We start from the raw sequence: 27,170 nt of genomic DNA, 5'->3' as shown, positions 1-27,170 counted from the left end.
ATACACTATTAATTCAAAACGAACGAATCTCTGAACCAGTTACAATTTTAAAACAATCTTACTTTCCGTTCACATGTATTTTTGGATGAAAATAATAGTGCGACATTTAAGCCGTGTGTAGTTCAAATAAGTTATTTTATGTGTTTGATTTATATATATATTCCTATTATCCACCTAACCTATGGTATAATCCTACCGTCCCACAAAATCATTTTACAGTTCTTTAATTTTAAATTAACAAATATCTCTGCTGATAACTTATTATAAAATTTTCATTATATTTACCATTAAATTTTGCTACTAATTTGATTTATGAGTGTTTTTGTTCTCAATAATGTTTTATTTTAATAAAACATGAAAGAAAATGTTTAATATAATAAAGAAATAGAGGCTCACCTAAAAATATAAAGGCTTTGAAAATATTCTAACATTTCCACGTACCTAATTAGTTGATAGATACAATTTTTCTTTGTAAAGAAATCAAAATAAATAAGGTCTTTTTGTCTTGCAAAGCTTTGAATCACAATGACCTAGTGTTCAAGCCCATTCGTTTTTTTTTTCTCAAACTTTTTGCACGTGCCCTTTCTGGCAATAATATTGTCAGGATATGAACACTATACACTGAGTGAAAAAATAAAAGGGTTATATTTTATAAGTTATAATTTAATAACATATCTACAACATTGGTCTATCCCAAATTTACATAGAACATTATCTTTTTAAGATAATATTTATGTTACTAATTACATTCTTATAAAGAAACGTAATATTTTTATATATACAATAACTATTTTATGTCTTACATTACACATAATTTATGTTTTCCTTCATATGGCACAACATCGGTCAATTTTTTTCAAATTTTTAATTCTTGTTGTATTCTAACAAATTTTTTAAATATTTTTTTTTTTTATTAAAATGCCGCTATAATGTTTGGCCTACAAATATTTACATTCAATTAAAAACAATATATTTACATAATATAATAACTTATTATAATGGGTTAGTGAAATTTATTATGATTTCGAAATAGGAGTTGTAATTCTTTTGGTCAAATTCGATATTGCTGATAGTAATGACAGTAAATAAGTTTTAATCTTGAGCATTCTAGAAAAGTTTTAGTATATGAGATCGTAAAAATTTATTACATCTTTATGGAAAACCAAATTTCTTTTACGGCAGCCATTTTAGTTTTTATATATGAAGAGAAACTGTAAAAACTTACCTGAACGGCAATTAGAATTTTTTTTTATTGCCATTTATATGACAGAGAAGAGCAGAGATTAAAAATGAAATTAAAGAATTTAAAATACAAACTATTTACAGATATACTATCAAGAATAAAAGATATATATATAATAATTTGAAAATAAATTGCATAAGTATAATGGCAAGAAATTTCAATAAATGTGGAATATCACACAACCTGTCTATTCCAATGACTTTTCTCCGCTAATAACTTTTAAATGCCTCAAAAAAAAATATACATGATATAAGTGTAACAATCCATTTCTTGCTAATATAGATAAAGCTGTTTATATTTATACATATATGACTACAATTAAATAGTAGGTAAATTAACATTATATACATAATAAATCGTAGGTTCAGTCAAGTTATAACAATTAACCGTAAAGAATAATCATTAAACCAAAGATTAGTTTGCACTTTATCTATCTACCACGCTTACGTACGTACGTACATTCTAGTACGCTTACTATTAGTCGAATTATTCTTTACTTTACACTTCTTTATTCAAAGTTCAACAGAATCCTGGATTTGTATGTTCTATGACACATCTCTTGCAGTACTTCTTAACAGCTCTGTATCCTCTTAATGTAACGGGCGTGTCCTGAATGTTTAACTGTGTCAAACCTCTACAATAATACGCAACAGCTTCCAAACCATCGTCGCCGATGAGTTCACAGCCTCTCAACGCCAGCTTCTTAAGATTCGGACAGCATCTGGCAAGAATCTGTAAATAACATCAATATATAATATAATCTAATATAATACAGTACTATTTTGTGTTCGTAACCTCTGATGTTTAATTTAGTATAACGGTTAATTTTTCAATAAAATTATTTTCGAACAAAGGCATACACGTAACGGAATAATAGTAGAAGCATCACAATATTCACTTTCTAAATATGCGTATTAATTTTTGCTCAGCCTTCTGACAGTATATTAAATGTCTATCAAGTCTTTTGCTTCAAACAAGATAAAATAGCAGCAACCTGCTCTAAAGCCTTCTTCTTCGTTATATATCCTAATTGTGAAAACTCCTATATTGTGAAACATTATACCGGATATTATCGAGTACAACTTCAAACAATCATAGACCTGCAGCCCGGCCTCCGATACATCAGTGGCACCAAGGTCCAGAGCTCTTAATCTGGAGCAGCCCCTGGCGATGGCCTCGGCCCCATCATCCCCCAGCGCCCCACAGCCACGGGCGTTCAAATAACGCAGCTTATAACAGCGACGTGCGAGAGTTCGGACCCCTGAATCTGATACCTTGAAAGGAAGAAAAACCTATATTTACTATGAGCTGGATTAAGTACTATTATAGGTAATAGATAGAGCAATATATCTATTTTCATTTGTTATAATTAATAAAATGCTGAATGTTATACCTGAGAACATTTAGCAACGGATAGGTATCGTAACGCTGGCCCCAATTTCGCCAGTTCGTATAAACCGAAGTCCGTGACCCCTGTACAATCAGACACACTCAGTTCTTTGAGAGCGCAATATGAAGGTATCCATCGGACTCCTGCATCTGTAAAAAAATATTTATATTATCAATACTTGTCCTTCAACTGTTATTACAAAGCTTTTTTAACAAAATAAAGCCTGGGATATAAAATTTTAACTGATATTCAGACGTGAAAATCGAATAAAATTTCAAACACTATTAATCAATTAAGTGGAACCACTATAAATTCTATTTACACCCATAAACTGAAAGAATTCCAAATATGAGTTGCAGATCATATCGCTCTATACAAAATTTTTTGTAGTAATAGACCTACCAGTGACTAGAGTACATCTCCTTAGATAAAGGTACTGTAATGAAGGGCAGGTGTGGAGCAGAGCGCAGAGGCCGGCGTCGGTGACAGCGGTGCAGTCAGTGAGGTCTATATACTCTATGGGGGGCCGTCTGTTTGTAAGACGACTTTCCAGCCAATTCCACTCTGGCCAGTCCATGTTTGGACAGCCTGGTCAGAAATAAATGAATTTTATAAAAATTACTATTTGTATGTGAATTTTCATTTTCATACATGTATTATTTAGTTTTGCCGATATAGATTTTAGGTAAGCCTATAGATATCGCTTATCAGACTTAACTACGCTACAGATCCTTGCACAGTTCATATACGCTACCGAAAACATCGGAACAAAAAGAATTTATATTGAAATTCAGAAAATTGAAAGTAAAAAGTAATCTCAAAAAAATAAATAAACTATGAATGTAATAGATTTTAATTAAATTTTAAACGAATATATATTGTGTTCATTAACTTGTCAGACTCTTTAATTAATTGCTTGGCCCTGAAAACAAATCCATAGTCGTTATAAATAAATTTTAAGAACTGTTTTTGGTTTATTAAAATTAAAAACATTAAATCGTCTTACAAATTAAACAATAAAAATACATCCAAGATAGTCCGTAAAATGTTAAATAAAATAACAAATACGGCTATTATTAAAATTATTGTTTCATTTATATCTAAAGCTCCCTATTAGTAACAAAGGTAGGATAGAAGCCGCAAAATCAGATAAATGTAGTGGGGGTTATAATGAAAATTTAAATTAGATGTCTCTTATCTGTGTCAGTCTATTGTTAGCTCACAAAAGGATCTTTATATTACGAATCCTTATAACTTCTTTGAAACAAATGAATATAAACTTAATATAATACAATATATTAATATAATCTAGATTTTATCGTAAAATGTCTTAGCAATATGTAATAAGGGATAAGATATATGTATATAACATAAGGTCTTATATAACAATTATTATATATATATATATATATATATATATAAGCTTTGAAACAAACTGCCATAATAATATAGGCGGTGAGTAAATTGCCTTTATACAAAATATAATCAAGAAAACAACTTTTCAGACACTTAAATTGTTATTAAGGTATAGATATAATATTTCAATTTTATTTATAGTAAATTAATTTTAAACGGTCTTAAACACAAACGCTTTAATTACACCAATTATTATATGTTTATATTTCGTCAGATATATTATGATTTTTATGAAGATACATAAATTTGTAAAGTCAGATTTGCAGAACAAATATCCTTTAAGAAGTATGACGTTGATAGAAGTTTAAAATTACTAGCTGTACAAGATTGTGACAAAACACAGCCATTTTTCAAATTTTCTCAGTGAATTCATTACCATACGATACTTTTATCGGGAAACTACATTTTTTAAATATATCTTTCTTTAGATAAGAATCACTTTTTTTATATTTTTCGATTCGGCACCACGTGTCAATTACTTTATGTCAGCTGTGATCACAATCACAAAGGTATACTAACTTACTCATATCGAAAAAGTCATATTTTTATTTAAATGCATACCCTTAAAAACTTAATAAAGAATTTTTTCAGTACTTAATCTATAAAAAAAAAATACTATATTTTATATCTTACATCTTATAGAAAACAGAAATTTGTTTCAAGTTATTAATACCTGTTAAATCAACATGGCGCAGGTCAACCAAATCTGTGATAATTGGGGCCAAAGCTCTTGCGTCCACTGTATTTGAGTTCGTTAAAGCTAAATGAGTTAAGTTCCTGAAGGTCGCCGCTAATAACTGTGCTCCGGCTACCGTCACCTGAAATATGTAGAGCAATAAATATCACCTGTTTACAGAGTAAAATGGATTTCAAGAAAATTCATTACATAATACCGGACCTCTATTAAGAATTGACAAATTACTATTGAAATGAAACTAAGTAAATAGTAATAGTTGTTAAAGTAATAGTTGTTCTTGACAAATTAAATAGGAAATAACGAATTGACCAAAATTAATCAACGTAACTTTTCAATATATTTGTATACTTTTTTACCACTTTTTACCATTTTTATGAGCAGGTTTTAAAAAATATTTACTTACAGAACAGGTCTTGGACCTCCATTCCCTAACAGCACCAACACAGGGTCCAGCTCTTGCACCCGCGCACCTTGCAGCCACCTCCAGGGGACCAGAAGCCCGTACCCGCCTCCAGGGTTCAGGTCTGGCAGTCAGCCTGGCCACGAAACGAGACCATCGTCTGGACACCCGGGACATTCGGCATAAATCTGACACCTGGAAGAAATTTTGGTCCATTACAGACTAAACTAATTGAAATACCTGGATGCTGACTGTTTTAACATTTTCAAATAAATTTAAATGCACATGACACTTCATTACTGTAACTACTAAGATAAAGCAGTACGGTTGAATGTGAACATAATTTGATTTCTAGATAAATCAAATATCGTATGACCAATTCTGTTGGCATTAACAACAAAAAAGTTAATTTTAAACATTACTTTCTATTTAAACGAAATTAGCTTGGGTATTGGTTCTTCTATTCCCTGGATAAAATTGTCTTTTATCCAGACTTCATTACAGACTTGTACCCTATTATCTAACCTCAAGGTAGGACAGTATCTTCAGCCACAGAGCGTCAGTGAGCGTGTTATCCCTCCTCCTCCTAGGGGGGCCGCAGTCAGCCAGGGTGTGGTAGCCCTGGTCGAGGCTCAGCTCACTCAGGTCCGCAGCCAAGGACAGTGCAGGCTCGGGAGGAGGGGGAGGCCTACGTCTCGCCCCACCACACACACCCGGCCCCGAGCAACTCCCGCTTGACATATTGCAGGATTACTGGAACATTTTAATTGTTTTTAGAATTACTTTGATGTTTATAACATCATAATTTTGTTAATCTTGCACAAAAAACATTTTGACTTTTCAGACGATTTACAAAAAAAGGTGATAAAAATAAAACTGAATGCAAAAATCAAACTTTCGTTTTAATGGCTATATAATAAACGTAAAATCTACACCAGATGAGAAAAATTCGTAATAATAATGGGCTCAAAGATTGTATTGACGTTTTGGTGTCTATTAATAGCGGTGGTACTTATAAATAATAGTATTAAGATTTTGTATGGTACGTCGTTGGGCAGAACTAATGTAACAAAAGTGCTATACTATTATTATAAAGCTTTTGAAAACATCTATAACTGTACATCTTTTTACACATCATTGAAATACTTACATAACGTCAAATACAATTTCAAAATTAAAACATATAGGAAGCCAGGACGTTGTATTTCTCAGGAATTGAGATAAAACTCTATAAATAAATGAATTTCAAATTTATATTAATGCGAGGCAAATTGATCGTTGATAAATTGTTATATTTGTTCATGTAAAATATGTTAGGATAAGCTTGACAGAGAATCCCTGGAGGACTCAGTTTATTTTTCTTACACAATACTTTGTCTTTAACTGTTAATGGTGCTTTAATGTGAAATTAATGAAACGTTAGTTAAGGCTTGGTAACAAAATTTGTATCGTTACTGTAATAAACTAATAGTGATACTATAATAGTATATATAGAAATATATATATTCATGAAAATCCTTTATTAATTCATGAAAATTTACAAACTTCTAAACCGGCTATGATATTCAAATTAGTTAAATTAAGTGAAATATTTGAAATGCAATACTTAATTATGTTTTACTTCTTCAATGAGATATCTATTTTAATCTAATATTTTATACATATTAAAAACAAATGAAAGATAAGCATGTATAATAATTATCAAATAAGTTAATCAATTCGAATTGAAAGTCATACTTAATAGAAACGTTAAGTTTTAAAATAACAATATATATTTTTGACAATACATTGAACATGTACAAGCACATTCAATTAATACTCAAGTACATTTAAGGCAAAATAACAGTCATTAAGAATTTATAACACATCCGCTAAGTCGTAATTGACTTTCTCAAGCGATCGCCAGAATAAAGTTGCGTGTTGAACAAGTTAAGAACAATGTATGTACAGCCATCTGCTTCATTAAGACGAGCAATTTAATATGAAAGTATAGTAAAAAATACTAGCAATCTATTTGCCAGTATTAATTTTGATACAAATTGCATAGCAATTACGATTATTTCTAGACGTTGGACCGTATTGTGCAATTACGGGCTAGTATTTACAATGGCTATATAAATCAATCGCTTGTCATTCCACCGCTACATCAAGAAACAATCAATGGGGGTCAATTATTTGACTCTACGACAAATATCACATAGATTTTAAGGGTAAATATAGATATTTCTAAATAATATAACAGAATCCTATCATAAAACTAAGTTATTTATTTTAATATATTTATTTTATATATATATTTACTAATCTAATAAGAATAAGTGTAGTTAGTTCTTCTGCCTTAAGCTGAAATCAAATTACTCTCTGTTTTATGTAATGATTAAAAGGCCTGTCTATATCCAAGGTGAAATTTTGGAGATCAAAACAAACTTAACAACATAGATGTAATATTATAATCTTTCGTATTTACATATAACATTAAAAACCAATTATAATTATAATCGGAAAAACATAATTATTAATAACGTATACAGTTAATTGTAATTAAATATTTTACTGTGCAACAAAAATCATAGAACCTTATGGCTATTTAAAACCATTTGATTATGACAACCGCGTAAAAGACGTATAAAATTTAATTGAAAGTTAATACTTAAGTACAAATAACAATGAAATTACTCGTAAACAGCTATATTTTATTTCAATCGTTGTTTGAAGTTATTATAAGGCTGTCATCATTAATACAGTATTTCATGAGACGCGGCCATTATGAAATCAGTTTAACGATGCGTACCACAAAATTAAATGGTAAAACTTACGACATTTATATATAAATTGGATAAACCAGCTGGTTAACTTACAAAACTAAAATTTATCAAAGTTTGTGAAACTCTAACAAGGACATCCGTTGTTAATAACATAAAATTAATGTATCTGATATATGAGACCAGGTTTTTGCCAGCGGCGTCACCTGAAGATAACACAATTATATCATAGGTGACTGACCTTCGTCGCCTACGTTCCTGTCTTCACTATGATTATAAAACGATTTATTGCACTTAACCGTTCGGGAGACTGATGTCGATAAATAAGACAATGCGGTTAACTCTATTATAATACACCTTATGTATATTGTTATAAGATACAGGATCTCTTTAAGGTTTTTCTATAAAAAACTACTTACCTTTAAGTCTATCCGCGATCCACCTACGCAAGGAATTTGCAATTTATACTGTGGATATGGAGACAGAGGTTTGAAAGTACCAGTAATGTACGGCGATTGTTACCGATTTTTTATGTTAAGCTTATATTGAGAGTATACAGAGATTTGTTCTAAATAAATTGAGTACAATGCCATAAATAATATCTTTTAACCGTGTAGACAAATGTTATTTTATTTTCTATTGAATCAGATGAAATTTAAAAAAAAATTATGACTTTTATGGGTAGTTATAATATGATAAAATTCTTTAAGAGATACAAAACTGTAAACTGCAAATATACCTTTACATATCAGATAAATATTTAAGGAATGGGTAGATGATGATGAAGTAATCAAAATACACGAAAATATATAGACTGTTAGGGTTCAACACGCGGGTTAAATACTTATAGGGTGATGTGATCTTTGATGTTCTTAAAGAATGCTTTCTTGTGAAAAATATGACATACTTAAAATCTTAGAAGACCGTCTGACATAAAATAAGGGTAATTAAGGTGATGTATTTTATTACATTTTGTCTATGACTAGCTGTGCCCGCGACATTTTCCAAGCGGAAAAGTGTTTTTTATCATTTATGTTAATGGAATAAAACTGAAAACTAAAATGAAAGCAGATTCGTTACATCAAAAATTCTATCATAATCGCTCCAGCCATTTAAGTTTTGACGAAAAAAAACTGAAACGTATATACACAATGTACACAAGCATATTAACTGAGTAAGAAGATTATTCGAATATTATAAATAAACACTTCAATTTAATTTATTTTTGCGAATTCTAGAATTACATTCGACCTTATCTGTTGTATTCAACTGTTAGTTTAAGGACCTTATACTTTTGGCAAAGTTACGTCATATTTCAATTTTCTAAACAGATTCTAATTGTTTTTTGTTTTTGTATACAATAACTTAATTTAATATCTAACGAGACAAAACTGCTCAGCATTCCATGGATTCACCGTGCCTGTGTCGGTTAAATCGCGATGTAGAGAGAGAAACTTTAACAGTGCCCTGGACTTGGGACCCAGGTGTAGGTTTAGTGGCCGCTATCAAACGCGGGTTAAACGCTCACCTCCACCGTCCAAGCTCCTCACTCTACCAAATTAATAATAAGAAATCATTATGTAATAGTAATTAGTTATGTAATTTGCATCGAGTTTTTACTATAAAAAGCCTACTAAGATACTTGTTAACTAAAAAACTTATCAATTTAGTTTCTTTTTATTTATATTTATGAAAAGTATTTGAATTGTTAATTGCCTAGATGAAGTAGCAACAGATTTTCAAAGGAGTTTTAATAAAATACTATGTATAATACATATTTTTGATCTTTATCACAAACTTTGAAGTTACTTCTCAGTCCCCAATTAAAAGTAAAGTTAAAAGGAAAACATGAACTTACTAATTAAGATACAGTGAAGTTTTTATGGAATTGACAAATTAACTTTCCAACAACCGGAACGCTTCATTGACGAGGTAATAAATTTGTATTTCAAATTTCGATTAAATTATATATAAACGGTTATTAAAATATGTCTAACAAGAAATATTTTTTACGATAAAGATAGAGTTACGATTAACAAACAATTTCGTTATGATAAAATTATAACAACAATATATTTATTTGTTAATTGGTGCAAGAAGACGTGGAGTATACAAAAATCTTGTTTAATATATCAGTCAGTGATAAATATTACGTTAATATTAATGAAATAATCACATAATGACATCGTTGTTTACACGACATACAATTCAATTATCATAATTAGAAGGATACATTTTTTTCTAACAAACAGAACTAGAAAATATAAAGAATAAAGAATAAAAATATAAAAATTATATATCGGGAATAATACTTTTAGACCCTTAAAGAGAATGAATAAAAAAAACATTACTTAACACAATTTGTACCTCAATTAGTAATAAGTCAACTTAATATTAAATTTTAAATATTTGACGTGATCAGATTATCCACAGAGATATCATGGACGGTTTAAAATTTGAATTACTAATATGTAGGTTAATAATAGGTACACGTCAAGATGCAATGGCGCCAGCATTCACTGGCCCACGCGAAGCCTTGTAATTTAGTTTATATTACGTTATTATTTTAAATAAGCTGTTAAATAAATAAATCTATTTAGAGACAAAAAAGCTGTTCTCGTAGATACGTTCTATTATCAAAACAAATATGCAATTTTTTTTATCTAGATACAAAGCTCGCACTCCACCGTTAGGATTTGAATTTAGAGAGATATTTTAAATTTTTATCCGGAATAGAGGAAGCACTTTACTTAATGACCACTTAAGATATTATATAGAAATGTTTTTTCACTATTACACCGTATAACATTGCACAGATAAAAAATATTAAATTAATCTGTATTATTCAGTAGGGCGGATTATTAGTCTGTATATATTTTTAAAAAGTTTGTCTATATCAACATTGCCATTGAAAATATTATAAATAAATAAATTACTAAAAATCTTGTAAATATACGTTATTGTATTACTTTTTAACAACTACTGATAGGATTACATTCTGTTTATTTTAAGACCTTTTATTTATTTTTAATAATTGAACTCATCGCTCAACAGATTATGGATTATTTACTTACATACTTCCATTAAATAAATAATTTTAGCTATATGTAAACTTATTCTGGTGAGACATAGCAATTCCTCTACTAAGACATTCAATAACAATGCCACTACATGCAACTTTATTAATCGTTGACACTCGCATTATTATTGAGGATTGAAATATTGTTAGAGCGTTATTACTAATTGATGTTGTAAATTGTACTTTATATCTGTACAGATACGGTTGAAATCTTCATGTAATAAGAATGTTAAGTTAAGAAATATATACATGGCAATTTGAGTTTTATGTTACATATATTTAGAGCTATGTAGATCAGGATCTCCGGGAACGCCAAGGGCGAGCCGTGGGCATAGTGAATGTTGGCGCCAAATTCATATTCGATATACAAATTTATAGTACAGCAAATGTCAAACGCTTTAATCACAGCCAACAATTTAATAGAACGCCATAGACAATATAGTTGTTTCTATAAAATTGTAGAGTGGACTTATTTTTTTAATAATCTGATCTAAAAGGAAAGAATAAGAAATATTTCATTACAAAAAATAAATATCCATACTTATGTAATTCTAATTATGTTTGTATAGTAAAAATTGCATATTCATTTGAAAATATCGTCAAAATCATTGTCATAGCTTAATAGGATTAAAAATCCTGCCTAATACTAGCATTTTTAGAACCTTTACCTAAATTTATGGTTTTCAATTGCGAGCACTATAAAATCCAATGCTTGTGTTCGCAAAAAAAAATATTGTTGTAATCAGTTAACAACTAAATTGTTATATATTTTAAACATGCAAACCGTGTTCCATTTTGAAAATAAACGTAACACATCCTTCAAAGAGGGCACATTACTTAAGTTACTTTACCACGTTAGTTCAAACCAAATAGAACAAAACCGTAAAGTTGATTAATATATACAAATCCCCAACACTTAAAGACCTTAATGGATGTAGGTATGAGTGAAAATAGATGCTTATAACGCCTGTAGTGTGGAATGCAAATGGTGACATTGCTTACAACTGGCAAAACTAAAACGTCCGAGGTCCTAAATGCACCCGTATTTGTATTGGATTAAAGTTCTTAATTCAATGCTGATTATTTGCTTTTACTGTTATTTCGCTTGACTGTATTTACGCTTGTATTGTTGCCTTAAGGCTTAACTTATTATCTATATACTAAAGTTATTTTTACCATTAAAGTTGACTTCATTTAATTTATTAGCCTTAAGTAAGATCATTAAATGGCAAACAGCAATCAAGGTATTTTAAAGCGAACAAATAAAAATGAATATACATAGGTAAGAACAGAATGATTAAAACTGAAATAAGTTTTGTCTATGTCCAAAACGCGGCGAACAAACTAATTTGCAAAAAAAAAATTGTAAAGGGAGTTCCTCCGTTTACAATTCACACTTCGTAATGTTGGAATGAAAACAGGAAGGGATAGAAATTTATTTTTAAATAATTTTTATTGTTTTTTTAATAACAATATTTATTCACATTACTTAGAAGTCACAATTGACCCGCAAGCGTTCGAGAGCCACGCATTTCCACTCTTTCTGGATCTTGTTATCCCCCCCCAAAGCGTTAAACGTCTAACGCAACCTTGTTGACAATCGCATAAGAGGTTTCGTTTCAAAAAAAAAGTGACGGAAAAATTGCCGGCCGCGTTTTTTACGATAGAACTTCAATGAATATATTTTTGACATAATTTTTTTTTATTGTAACAGAACCCCTGACTGATATAGTTAATGACAGATAATCTGTTGATAAATTAACAGTGTAATGCCTCTTCGTGTTTCGCAAAAGGTACTGAATAATTTTTAATACGCTCGTGCTATAATTTAGCTTGTAAACTAGTGGAGTAGCAGACTATAATTTATGAGTATAGATATTGATTTAGTAACGAACCTGTCTGAGGAACTAAGCTCCTAGATATAACTAGCCAGAAGATATAAGAGACAGTAAGCCTATTTGAGGAAAATATTAAAGTTTAACGAATGCATTATTTAAGAATTCTGTCAGCTTTAAAACGTCTAACCACTTTTAGTACCTTGCAACGTAAAATCCTTGTAAGAAAACGCTTTGAAGCATAAATTAAACCAGCAGACTACCCATACGCGGCTGGTAAGGTAACGTGATTTAACTTTCTCTCATGTCCAGGTTTCTTCACAAGTATTTGCTGTATCGATTAGGCTTTTAGAACTTGTAAGAGACTTAAAAATCTGAGTTATAACCTATTCACGTTTAGGTACGCACATTCGCCACTCATAACTTACGTTCCTTGATCAATAGTCACCTAATAATCTATACGATAATCATTTAATCAACAGCAGTATATAGCTACTATTTATAAATCTGAGTTTATAGTCTCGTTTCTAATCGAATACGGTTGACTTGTGTTCTAACACGTTCAATCGAGGTTATGCGCTGGTTATGTTACTTAACTTTCTATTGTCAATGTTTTAAAAAATAAACTTTCTTTATCCCAGATAATTTCAAACTATCAATGATTAATCTATTCATTATATGTTAATTGACTATTAGTAAGTAAAATAATTCGATTTGGTTTTAAAAATTCTATGATTGTAAGTGTCATTCTAGAACTCACATAGTATTATTTGGCAACGTTATTTACAATACATATATATACATGTATATATAAGTATATATATATAATAAAAAATAATTACATTTAAGTTGGAAGTCGTATTTATTATTATATTATATTACTAGTTGTTTTTGTCTTATTTTATATAATTACTGTATATTTAAAGTAAGTTTCCAAGACTTGAAGTTTTTCAATAACTATGGGGTCCCAATTAGTTATCCAGAATGTAAAGTTTCATAAAGAATCGCGTTCCATAATATCAGACAGTTTGCATATCGTTAATAATAATACATACATAAAAGTACCCATTTGGCTATAATGTAAAGGCTTATCTATAATAACAAATTTCCGATATTACTTGCAGATATAAATCATAAAGTTATCAGGGTTGGAATTTAAATCTTATTGGATCTCGACACAGACACATCGCAGCTTAAATTCAATCACACATTTTGTACATCACATTGGACGAGACAAAGGCTTTATAAGGAAATAAACCAAGGCTTTGACATAACTTATTCACTTCACATCTACAAGAAAACTTATTTAAAAAGAAGGAAAGAGTACAAGAATTAATTTGCTTTGAATTTTATTTCTGAACGGAACATAATTGAATCAAGTATTTAAGCTATTAAATTTATGGTACAAGTATAGTCTGATTTATAAAGGCAACGGTTTTGCAAAAACCTTTATATATATATTATAACCTTTATACATATATAAAGATGACAGTAACCACACGTCGTTAGATAAACCACGTGCTTGTGTTACATAAGTCAAATAATTTAATACTTCTAATAGATATATTTAGAAAGCAATGATTTCGCCTGATACCTTAACCTACACTCGAGTTAGTTAGTGGTCAGCTGGATATTAAGACGGTGGAAGATCAGTCAGAGATACTCAGCTTCAATAATTGATTAGGCTGGTTGTTCTGAAGTAGCGTATTGTTGTAATGCATTGTATTGAGTGAATTTAAATGAGGCGATATTATTGGGATTAGAAATGAAGTGTTTAATAAGGAGAAAGTTTTTAATTCTACGTGATAATATTTGTTTGATCAAAAATGTTTTTTAAAGACGAAGCGAAAGTATAACAAGATAAACACAGACTGATAATCGTAGTACATTCACTTGAACATTATTCCAATCAAATCGCTGAGCTAGTCCAATCGGCTGGCGCTTGCCAATTACGATGGCGTAACCGAAATAAAGATCACCGTTCTATTAAACATCAAAACTTAACGCAATTAATACGTATTATGTAAATTTTGATCGGTTAAGTAATTAACAATTAATATTTATTAGGTATTCCTGAATAATGAAATTGACAAGATGTTATGTTGTGTTAAGTAGTATGTTTTTACCCTTATAATAAATTTCTGAATATACTTATGTTAATATTATAAGTCAGAATATATGTAAGCATAATATTTGACAAACCTTTTACTTTAAACGTTTAAAAAAATCTGATATATCTGAATAATGTCTACAGCCTATCTCTTGATATCGTCTTTACATCTTGGTAAGTGAAGTCGGAGGAAGTAGCTAGTTATAAATTATATAGAGTTTGCCTGCATTTCTGTTTCCTGTTAATTGTAATTAGGTTGTCTTCAAGGCTAGAGTGAATAGGTTGTTGCTGAGTTAGTGCGTTGCCTACTGCTTCAATGCCACATACCAACGAGTGGAGTGACAGCCAAGGACTGATCAGTCGAAAGGAAAAAAATAAAACCATCATAAGCCCTTGCCTTATAGAAATTGACACATTTTAACAATCGATTATAATAATAATGATAATAATGGAATCTCTGCACAACACTGGCAGATTATACTGTGCACGTCTTGCACGGATGAAGGGCATATTTAAAACAACCACCCGACAATAAAATCCGTCTTTATAATAATGTTATATCGATTTGCTAAAAAAGATTTTAGTTTAAAAAAAATCTAAAGCAATAATGTAAGTTTAATTCATTCTCTTGAATATTTAACATTAATCTTAAACCAAAATCGTAACAAATTATTTTAAATGCACTTAACAAACACAAAATCTATTTAAGGCGAAGCATTAATGTTTCCGGTATAAAGCAACCTATTTATGTAGACCACAGAACTATGACCTCCGAACTAAATACGAAACTGATATTTAAAGTTAAATTTTTCATTAACTTCTCACGAAATTTTCGCACAGCGTTATTTTTTAACGTAGCATGTTCCAGTGTTGTGACTGCTTAGAGTTAATAAAATCTATTTCAAGTTTTTCTATCAATCTCAAAGCTATAAATAATGCCGGCCGTTTCATCTAACTGTCCATTACTAGAAACATGCAATATTCATTACCTAACCGTCTCAAACTATAAAAATTCTAAGATATATTAGAGAATATCTAGTGTACATTACATACGTTATCGTTTGCAGTAAATTTTTATGTATGCAGACGTAATTCCTTATACAGTAGATCATCATGCAATATACATATTTCGAGCGAGATATATGTTCGGGACGATTTAAACGTTAATATACTTCTAAGCTCATATTTGGACAATATAAGGTTCAAAATCCTTATTATTAATAATATAAAATATGTCTTAAAACTATATTCATTGACTGGAAGTTATATTTTTAAACACATAAAGAAATAATATATCCGTTAAGAAACATTTAATTAATTAAAAAAAAAAACAATTCGCACAGACACAAAATACATCAATTGTACAATAATAAGAGGTTCTAATGAAGAGCTTGAATCATTTAAAGCATAATAAATTTATATTTAGTAGTTAAATTATATCGCTATATCTCAACGTCTCTTAATCGTTGTAATAAAAATTTTGACTCTCATACTCAACCCAGCCAATAATACTATCAATTAGAAATAAATAACTACTCAGTACTTAGAAGCATGAGTATAAAGTTTTTGAACATATTCACAATATGTATTATATTTATTAACTCTGAAATAAACTTAAAAAACTTCCTTATAGAATTAACATTAAACATTAATTATCAATGGAAATCATATATTTCTTTTACTACCCGCTTGTTAGTCCCAACATATTAAAACCACATACCCATTTCTATATTATTAACTTAACACGAGTAAAAATATTTCAAATACTAAATTACTTCGTATATCCATGATAATTTATATCTTAATAACTAGTTTCAAGCTTAAGGATATAAAATCAGTCACAAATGTCCCGAGTCGGCAGGCTGTATTTCAACAATAGTGGCAACGCCATGTTTGGAAATATTGCATGCCCGGCGATAAACTTAAAGCCAGTCGAGAGATGTTATGAAACCGATCACAACAATTATTAGATACTAAGACAATCGGATATTCTGATATCCTCGATGTTTTGTGTAAAAAACTTATAAACATGTACACAAAACTAAAAAAACACATTTATAACAAAATGAAATGTAATTTGTGTCTTTTCTCCTTTAAAATATTAATATTTTCTTATGATAATTTATTATAGAAATCTGTAGATTACAATTTCAAATTCAATTATCTTATACGATCTAAGCTATCCAGGAGTCGCCAACCTTTTTAAATGCATTTCTTATTAAAAGGAATTAATGTATATAAGATTAATGTAATTTACTTTTATGTCCAGAATTAATGAAATATAGCGTTGTGAATTTATTTTTAAAAGGAAAATTTTAAATGAACCTCAAAATTAATTATTAAAAGCTTTCAGCCAGTATAACAAATACAGTTCAAAGTTGGCCAAGCATTTATTTATGTAATAAAGTGACCGCGGACAATGTAACTGGCCCCAACGACTTAATGCTGTTTCATAATGTTTGATCACAATAGATTAACTACGATTGGATAAAACTCCGTGATTTCATCATTCGAATTTATTCTCGTGATCTGTCAAATGTTCGCGGATGACAGCTGGCTAGAGTTGCCAGCATTGAATAATATTTACTTTTTATATAAACAATTGTAGAAATATCATTTATAAATAATCAATGAGTCACGCTGATGAAAAATATTATTTAAAAATGCAGCCATATTTGAATACTTTATCGACATTTATAATAATAGTTAATACAGTTAAATAAACATTCCAGATAGAAATACCAACACTCGTCTGGGCGGTATTAAGTTGCAAGTTCTAAGCAACATAAAGTTATCTTTATAGGAATCCGCTTTAGGTTCCACTAAAGGTCTTCCATTAGAGCTGCTATTTTATTATTTATCACTATAACATTTATTTGTTAAAAGTTGAGATTGAGTTAGCGAAAAATAGATTTTTTAGCATTAAATCTTGTCCATACTTAGATGGACCGTTTCATAAATAGCTAATGACATTTGTTAAATATTTTTTCTAAATTACCATTAAAGTAATATTTATATTAAAACTTTATAGCAATAATCGTGGCTCTTATAAGGGGATTATTAAAAAAAAAAGTAAGTAAAAAACATTTTCTAGAATAAACATAAAAAATATTGCAAAAAAATAGCATTACTATTAGTTATGAACTGTATAACTGAAAACAAAACTCTCGATTCATACGAAATGTCACTCGTGTTCTGTTTAATGTAACAACTCCATAAGAAGAAAAATTAGGAAATTGATACCCGTACCTAACGAGCGTAACTTTACCTACAAATTTGGTAAATAAGACGAATTGAGTGACTAGATATCTGAATAATATTTTGGATACATCCGTATTACTCAATCCATATAAAGTAATGTGAATTAATTATTCTTATACACTCAGTTTTTATTAAAAAATGACAGTCATTTAAATATTCCGCTACAGGAAACGTTCGGGTTTAAATATAGTAAGGGAACTGCTTTAAGCAATCTGTATGACAGTCAGCCTCTGTTTCTATCTCTGTTATATCATCCGGGTACTATTGAAATATTCACCAAAATTACTATATTAAAATTGATGCCAATTAGCCAGCAAACGCATCTGCTTTACACACCAACAATAACAGTGAACGCCGCACGCTACCAGGCTATGAGTCTTGAGCAACATTTATACACTATGCCGACTAAGCAGTGACGTCACAAACGATACTACGTACGCTTATCATTTTATTTCGCTTTTTTTATCGTTTCGATTACTTTAAAGCAACCATGTCCACAGCAGACGAGACGAAACTGAAGAGAGTAAAAAGAGTAAACAACTTATAAACAATACATGCGATATTATTTTTTTTCATAATTTAAAAGAACATATCACTTAAATTCGTGTCTTGCCATTAAAAAAAAATCTCTAATAATATACAAATTTATGCTGCAATGAACAATACTTTTATTTTATTATGCTCTAATGTTTTCAAATAATATGATATAGTATATAATAGTTATATATAAATACTATATATTAAAATATGAGTCGTAAAAGAAAGCACAAAAGTTACATTAAATAGCTAACGGTTTGTTACGTCCAAAGTGAGGCCGGGTACTTTACACCCGTATAGCTTTAAACTTCACATAATACTTAGGATTTGCTTTAACTGTTCAGAAAATTATAATCTTTTTATGTACTAACACGTAATTCTTAATGCTTTTTAATTTACTTTAAGTGTTATTAGTAATAAATTTAGAAAAGTACATTTTATTTTACATATAAAATATATAGTTTCCTATATTATTATATGATTTTAAATGAATTCCGTTGTCATTTTACCGTTTTAAAGCGGGCTGTAATAAAGCTCATACCGTCTTCGTTGACGTGGGAAACGGTCTGAAGAACATATTTTTAACAACGTATTAAAAATATCTGGGAAGTCATCTAAATTTTTTTTTTTTTCATAAGGAGCTAAATTCCTTAGTAACATTTTAAAAACATTATAGTTTGCGTTCCTAACGATTGTGTGGAGAATTTATCAACATTAACATATTATCTGTAGGATAAAAGTCGAGTTTATATCCGACGTGCAACGCGTAACTAAATGTTAATATTACACCGCTAATACATTATATTATACTAATAAAATAACTTTTATCACATCCTTATGTCCGTCATAACTCTTGGTCCATCAGGTTGGTGGCACATTATTATTATTTTATGCTGTAGGAGTTTACGATTGGCAAACATTCAGATAAAAATATTATTAAATACTAGCTGTCGCCCGCGGCTTTGTACGGATATTATACTCCTTTTGTGATACTCCTGATCTTCCTTCTGAGATTTTATTCGATATTTCAATTACCTCTTCATCAGTTCCTGTTGTGATAACAATGGTCATACCTCAGGACAAATTCCTTGAGATTAAAAAGAATATTTTGATAAACAGCCATTGACTGAGGGAATAACAGCGAAACAAACGTTTAGTGGAATTATTAATATCGTCGTTTTTGAAGTCGTTTAAAAAGTAGCTTAGGCTAAGCTACTTTTCATGACACTGGTTACGTGCCATTGAAATTCCATGGTGAAAATCGTTCCAGTCATTGTAGAGATTATCCGGAACAAACAAACAAAGTGACAAAAAAAAAAAAATTGCAGTTTTATTATAATTTCATAACCATTTAATTTAAAATTATAAATAGACACTTGAATTTAATTAATTAGTATAGATAAAGATTCTTAATAAAATTAAAATCCCCCAACGTTAAAATGGAATTTTATAAAAATTATATTGCCTTAAATTACCAATCATTCAACGTAGAGGAAACAGAAATTTAATATACGATTTTTATAATCGGAAACGACTTAAAAAAAAAAGTGTTACATCACTAGTCTTAAGAGACTCTGTGATTATTCCTGTTTTAATATAATTTATGTAATTTTGACACCACGGAGTCGAAATCGAGGATTTGGAATGTTTAATCGATTAACCGGTTTACTAGTTAGGAGTGATCATTTGCAAATATACACAACCAAATATAAACATACGTATTTACAGATATATAACAGGAAGTAGATTTTGATAAAAACCCTTTTGAGTATTCGAAAACCATTTTTAAGAAAGAACGCGGACAGCTTCTCTTGACCAATGAACAAATTTACGATCATTTTAAGAGCACATACGAAGTGCCTAAAAGTGTAAGACTCTATGCGGATCCCAACGAACAAAAACCTGGAATTCCTCGTTTCGATTTCCACGGCATTCCACCAACGCTAGATGAGATAAGTATTCAGATAAAGAAAAAATCGTCTAAATCTGCGCCGGGACCCGATGGTATCCCATATATAGTCTTTAAAAAATGTCCATCGGTTCGTAAACATCTCACATATATATACGATAAAATCTGGTCAAGGAAGCAAATCCCGGAGTGCTTCGGGAAAGCAATTTTTGTCCTCATTCCCAAAAAAGATCGAGTCACAGATCCAAAAGATACTAGACCGATAGCCTTAACAAATACTATATCCAAAATCTTTTTCTCAGTTCTACAAACGAGAATGACGCGATTCATGCTGAGCAACAGGTATTTTAGGCCAAATCACCAGAAAGGGTTTTTACCCGGAATTTCTGGATGCCTAGAACACAACACTTTGCTGTCGGAGAGTTTAAAAGATGCTAGGAAAAGCGAGAGGCAAATTACAGTTTGTTGGATAGACTTAGAGAATGCGTTCGGGTCGATACAACACGAATTGATGCTATTCGCGCTGAAATGGTACAACTTTCCGCCCCTAGTTACTGATATGATCGCGTCGTATTACTCAAAATTAAAGTTTTCTATAACAACTAAAGAAGGCCATTCAAAAACTTTTAGTTACAATGTAGGACTATTTCAAGGTTGCTGTTTGTCTCCAATTGTATTTAATATTGTAATTAACATCTTAGTAGATAAATTAACCAGCAACGAGAAAAAATGGGGGTATCGGTTCAAGTTTAATAATAAATACACGGAATCCATTTTAGCCTTCGCTGACGATCTCGCAATACTGACACGTAACCCCAAACACTGTCAAGTACTATTAGATGAAGTGGATAGATTCTGTGAGTGGACCGATGGATTGAGGACAAAACCAAGTAAATGTCACTGTCTGTGTCTCGGTAGGCGGAGTACAAGATACACCTCATACGATCCGGGATTATCGTTAGGCGGTCAATGCATTTCTACGGTTACAGAAAATGCACCATTTAAATTTCTCGGTCGGAAGATTGATAATATAGGTCGTACTCCATCTTTGGAAGGTATAGTAGATAGCTTTTTGAACGATCTCAACAAGGTAGATAGCCAACAGATCAGTAACGTTAAAAAAGCTTGGATCTACGATAATTATCTAACTTCACGTTTAAATTGGCCTTTCCTCGTTTATGATTTTAATAAAACCCTTTTGTCAAAGTTAGATGCAGGCGTCATAAAGATGTTGAAGTTGTGGCTCGGGCTCGCGCTAACGGCTGATTCATCGGCTTTATTTAGGGATCGCAATAGTTTTGGGATGAGTCTAAAAAGGCCATCGGAGCTCTATAAACACCTGAGAGTTTCCAAGAGGTACATCTTGGGGAAATCCCAGGATGACGTCGTTACATCGCTCCCAAAAGACAAAGATGCCCCAGAGCTAGAGTCAAGGCTTCAATTCCACAAGCAGTTTATGATAGGAGCGCAAAGTAACAGAGTAGGGTTAGGATCAAGTAGGAAGGTCCAAGATACGGATATATTGAAGTCTTTTATTCGACAAGACGAGAATGATAAATATAAGATCCATGCAATAAGTTTAGAAATGCAGAACGAGTGGTTAGACATAGGAGATTTTTGCATCCCATTAGCACTAAAATGGCGCACCTTAATCCATGATTGGTCGCCAGCATTGCTAAAATTCTATCTCAATGCGTTCCAGATGACTCTCCCAGATCAGAGTAATTTAGTAAGATGGGGTAAAGGTACCGAAAAGACTTGCTATATCTGTGGGAAGGCAGTTGGAACTGCTAGGCACTTGTTAGTGGGATGTAAGGTACTCCTCGATAGCGGTCAATACTCCCGTCGTCACGATAGGGTTCTGGAAATCATACGTGAAGCGGTTAGTCTTTCGGTAGCCAGAGCGCAAAAAGGAATAACCACAAACGAGCGATCAGTAGGTTTTGTGAGAGAGGGCATTAGGACTATAAAAACAAATGTCAAGCCTTACTCCATCCTTAAAGCGGCTACGGATTGGACTATAATGATGGATACGTGTGAAAAACAATACAAAATCCCCGAGGATATTTGTGCGTCGGCCTCCAGACCGGACATATTCATGTATTCGCGAATCTTAAAGCGCGTTGTGATGATAGAGCTTACGGTTCCTTGGGAAACCAACATCCCCAAAGACCATACCATCAAGGTCAACAAATATTACGAGCTCACAAACGAACTCACTCGAAATAGGTTCGTCGTGGATTTATACGCGGTAGAAGTGGGAGCAAGAGGTATAACGGCTAAATCTCTCTACAACCTACTAAAAGACTTAGGCCTGTCCAGAACTCACATCAATTCGTTCTTGGAACGTACTTCGAAGGCAGCCCTAGTAGGTTCTTTTCAAATATGGTTAGGTAGGGAGAGGAGCTTGGACAGTGGAGGTGAGCGTTTAACGCGCGTTAGTTAGGGGCCCCTTAAACCTACACCTGGGTCGCAAGTCCCAGGCACTGTTGAAGCTCCACTCCCTGCAACGCAATGGACCCGGCACCCGCACGGTGAATCCATTGAATGCTAAGAGGTTTCGTCTCTATATATATATATATATATATATATATATATATATATATATATCTGTAAATATATATATAATTGCTTCATTTTTGCTTCATTTTTGTTGCAATCATATAATATATATATATATATGATTGCAACAAAAATGAAGCAATTTTAAACATAAAAACCTGTCTCGAATATACAGGGTTTTAAAATAAATTAGAAATTATAAAATACGGAAAATATCATATAAAAAATTACTTTCTTTTTCGTCTCATTATTTGATATTGTTATCAGGAAAGTTTATATTATTCTGTTCATACTTACACTAGCAATGATTTTAAAGAACAGATTGAAGTTTAAAATACAATAAAGTAACCCACGCATCTGATGTGGCAACTCGTGAGTGTAAGGCTCTCTGAGACCCCAATAATACATGGATATTATTCGTCCTATTTACTATCAGCCGTAATCGAGCCGTTACAGCACCGTAAAAACATATACCATATACAATTTATGTACCATTTTATACGAAGCTATCTTAGTCCTGAAATTATTAAGGAGTTTATTAAAGTTGTAAAATAGATTCTTTATTTCATTAAAATTTCCCTTCAGATGTTATCTCTAGACTTGTATTAGTACACATAATGAGATCTAAGACTTTCTGGAGTTTTATTCATTTAAATGAAACTTATATTTTTCGGATATATTACGCGTGTTTTATTTTTTCTTAAAACTACGTACTCTCGACATCTCGTCTGCCAGTGATCACGGTTGCTGAAAAGTAACCGAGTATGTAACGGTTGCTGAAAAGTAACCGAGTATGTAGTTTTAACCAAAAAATAAAGCACGCGTAGTATATCCGAAAAATATTAGTTTCATTTAAAACTATATTAATTTTAAACTACTTTTTAAAAGTAGGTTCTAAAATTACATTCAAATAAACGTTTCAACGTATCTCAACTTTAAATGGATGTGAAACTTTTTTGTTTAAAACTCTCGTACCTACATCTAGATTTTTTATATCCTCAAGAAAACTAAATTAATATTTTTTAAGAACTTGTTTAAAGCTTGTATATCAGTTTATTTATTTCACAGTTCCCTTCTCACATTTGATGTGACTTTATTTTATCTAACACAACCCATCTCGATGTAAAGTATTATTAAAATAGGCTCTATGTTTTTATCGGTTACGAATAAGAAATTTAAAAACATTCGCATTTAAATATTTGTAGGACAAGTTTGTTTATCTTTACATATTTTATCTATTATTTATTATACATGTTACTTATAATATAATGAAACGTTGCAAAAGCCTTCTCTGAGGCATTGCTGCGAGCAATGTCTTCGTTATACAACTCTATCTCTTTAATTTTGACATTTTGTGGGACAAAACCAAATAGCCATTAAATAGTCTATTCATACCTTCATCAACCACCACAATGTTTTTCTTTTATAAAACATATAAACTGTAAATTAAATGATACGCCTAAACGAAAAGTCTTTACACCGTACGCGTGTAAGTCGACCACGCTTAGTAACATAACAGCCGGTTAATTTGTAATCAAATCAAGCTGGAATATATCGTTAATCAAGTAATTGCGTTAATACGATTACGAGACAATAAAATATAGTTTAAGTCACGAGATATTCATAAATTGACTTGCAACCGCATGATGGTTTAAAATAATTAAGTATCACATAACAAATGTAAACACGGATGCACTTACTGCGAGCGTAAGATATTAAAATGATAGTCTGATCAATTCTTTATATTTTTAAAAAGGCAACTTTATATAGATATATATTGAATGTGTTTTATTTATTAAGTCTGAACAACATTTTGATAAAATAATTTTACACGTAAGATGCTATAAACTAACGATTGGGAGACGGTTAATTCAGTGATAAAACCTCATATTTTTGTAAAATATTCATAGTAGCAAAGTTTGTATAAGTAATTCTCGTCTCGGTAATGAGAAAGTCGGACGGTTCAGTTTTACGATTCGCGCTCACATACTTTAGATGACGCTAAATCTTTAACGTTCTCATTACAAGACCTTATATGGAATTTATATGGACCGGTTATGTAACAATTAGGCACAATTATGGATCATATAGGCACGTGAAATTGCCAATTACACTTTTTCCAAAGAAACCTTTATGTAAACGTTAAGTAGAAGTTATTTATCCTAGTTATCTAAGTGGCATATTGTGTGTGTAAGTAACCTTAAAATAAAACGCTTGACAACATCAACGCAAGCAAACCAACGGTTTATATCTAGTGAAATTTATATTAAAAAATGTAAATGTCATGTTGGTATGTTCCGGAACAGGTATATAATAAAACTTTCACAAATCTATTCGTTGTCTCCGCTCTATTAGCAATTTGAGCGTTTTTTGTAATATTAAACTACATTTATCTTATTTCCAAACTGACAATTTATGAAATACAATTCTTGAAGCATACATTTATAATTCGCATAGAAGCAGATTTAATACAAAGATAAAAATAAGACAAGTCTGAAACAAAAAAATGATGCAAAATTAAAACAATTTTTTTATTAAATTCCATGGTCTGATCTAAACACATAAATGTATATGGCTTAAGTAATATGTGTATGTATATATAGGGTTTTCCATTAAGGGCGCTTGATCTTTGAAATGCAAAAAAAAATACATGTAGGAAAGATATTTGCGAAATTTTTATTTGGAAGGTCTATCGACCCCATTATGTATGGAATATGACATCATTCAAATGACCGCCACGGCTTCGGTTGGTGGCGCGCACACGAAAGGTCCAATTTTCGATGACTCTGGCGCACAAATCGGGCTGTATTTGATCGATGGCGTGGCGTATGTTGACTTTGAGGGCATCGGTGGTTTGCGGCTTGTTGGCATAGACCTGCGACTTAAGAAAACCCCACAAGAAAAAGTCCAGCGGGGTCAAATCGCACGATCTCGGTGGCCAGTTCACGTCGCCTCCGCGCGAGATGACCATGTCCAGAAATTGCTCGCGCAGAACTTCCATCGTAGCGTGTGCTGTGTGGCACGTAGCGCCGTCCTGTTGAAACCACATGTTGTCCAGATCCATATTCTCGATTTCAGGCCAAAAGAAGTTGGTTATCATCGACCGGTATCGCTCACCATTGACGGTGACGGCCACACCATTATCGTTTTCGAAAAAATACGGACCAATCACGCCTCCGGCCCAAAATCCGCACCAAACAGTCACTTTCTGCGGGTGCATTGCCACTTGGTGAACCTCGTGTGGATTGGTCTCGTCCCAAATACGGCAATTTTGCTTGTTGACATAGCCATTCATCCAAAAATGCGCCTCGTCGCTGAAGATGATTTTTTTGCCAAAATCGGCGTCAACTTCCAACTGCTCTAATGCCCAGTCAGCGAACACACGGCGCTGTCTATGGTCATTAACCTTGAGCTCTTGGGTCAGCTGGATCTTGTACGGGTGCAGGCTCAAGTCACAACGCAAAATTCGCCAATTGTTAACTGACCCGGTTGACTCGAATTTGTCCACCAATCGACGGATAGTCGACTCGGCAGGACGATCATCGCGACCGTAAAACGGGCGAAGTGCGCGGAACGTTGCTCGAACTGAAGACCCATTTTCATAAAACAATTTTATGATTTGCACGTGCTGCTCGACACTGTAACCTGCCATGGTGATTTGGGAGGACGGAATGAATATAACACACTGCATTTGACAGCTGTCACTCAAACAACATGGCCGCAATCAGCTATCAAAGTTCAAGCGTCCCTATTGGAAAACCCCATATATATGATATCAAAACGTATTGTTTTCGAGAAATCTTTGTGATTTACAATATACAATATAAATCATTAAACAGTAACCTTCCAACATTCTAATATATTTTGTATAAGTTAAGAGCGTCTTATTTTTTACATTTTCTACCATACAGGTTTTTGGGTACCTTATAACACTAACAGTATTTTGCCGCGATATGTTCATTCTGACTA

The 27,170-nt window shown here is 31.5% G+C and overlaps 1 protein-coding gene across 1 annotated transcript in view; it reads right to left on the bottom strand.

The window, feature by feature from the left end:
- Nucleotides 1-642: 642 nt before the first annotated feature.
- Nucleotides 643-27,170, bottom strand: part of LOC116774126 (F-box/LRR-repeat protein 7) — a 34,899-nt gene continuing 8,371 nt past the window's right edge. The window contains exons 2-8 of the mRNA XM_032666782.2: nt 5,672-5,899; nt 5,150-5,341; nt 4,723-4,867; nt 3,036-3,221; nt 2,637-2,782; nt 2,344-2,517; nt 643-1,975 (exon numbers count right to left, since the gene is read on the bottom strand). Of these exons, the coding sequence (XP_032522673.1) occupies nt 1,763-1,975; nt 2,344-2,517; nt 2,637-2,782; nt 3,036-3,221; nt 4,723-4,867; nt 5,150-5,341; nt 5,672-5,887 (1,272 nt within the window). The 5' untranslated portion in view covers nt 5,888-5,899 and the 3' untranslated portion in view covers nt 643-1,762. The remainder of the gene's footprint in view (nt 1,976-2,343; nt 2,518-2,636; nt 2,783-3,035; nt 3,222-4,722; nt 4,868-5,149; nt 5,342-5,671; nt 5,900-27,170) is intronic.

Source organism: Danaus plexippus, chromosome 20 (assembly GCF_018135715.1).
Source record: "Danaus plexippus chromosome 20, MEX_DaPlex, whole genome shotgun sequence".
Taxonomy (NCBI): Eukaryota; Metazoa; Arthropoda; class Insecta; order Lepidoptera; family Nymphalidae; genus Danaus; species Danaus plexippus.
This window is presented reverse-complemented; position numbering and strand designations above follow the sequence as displayed.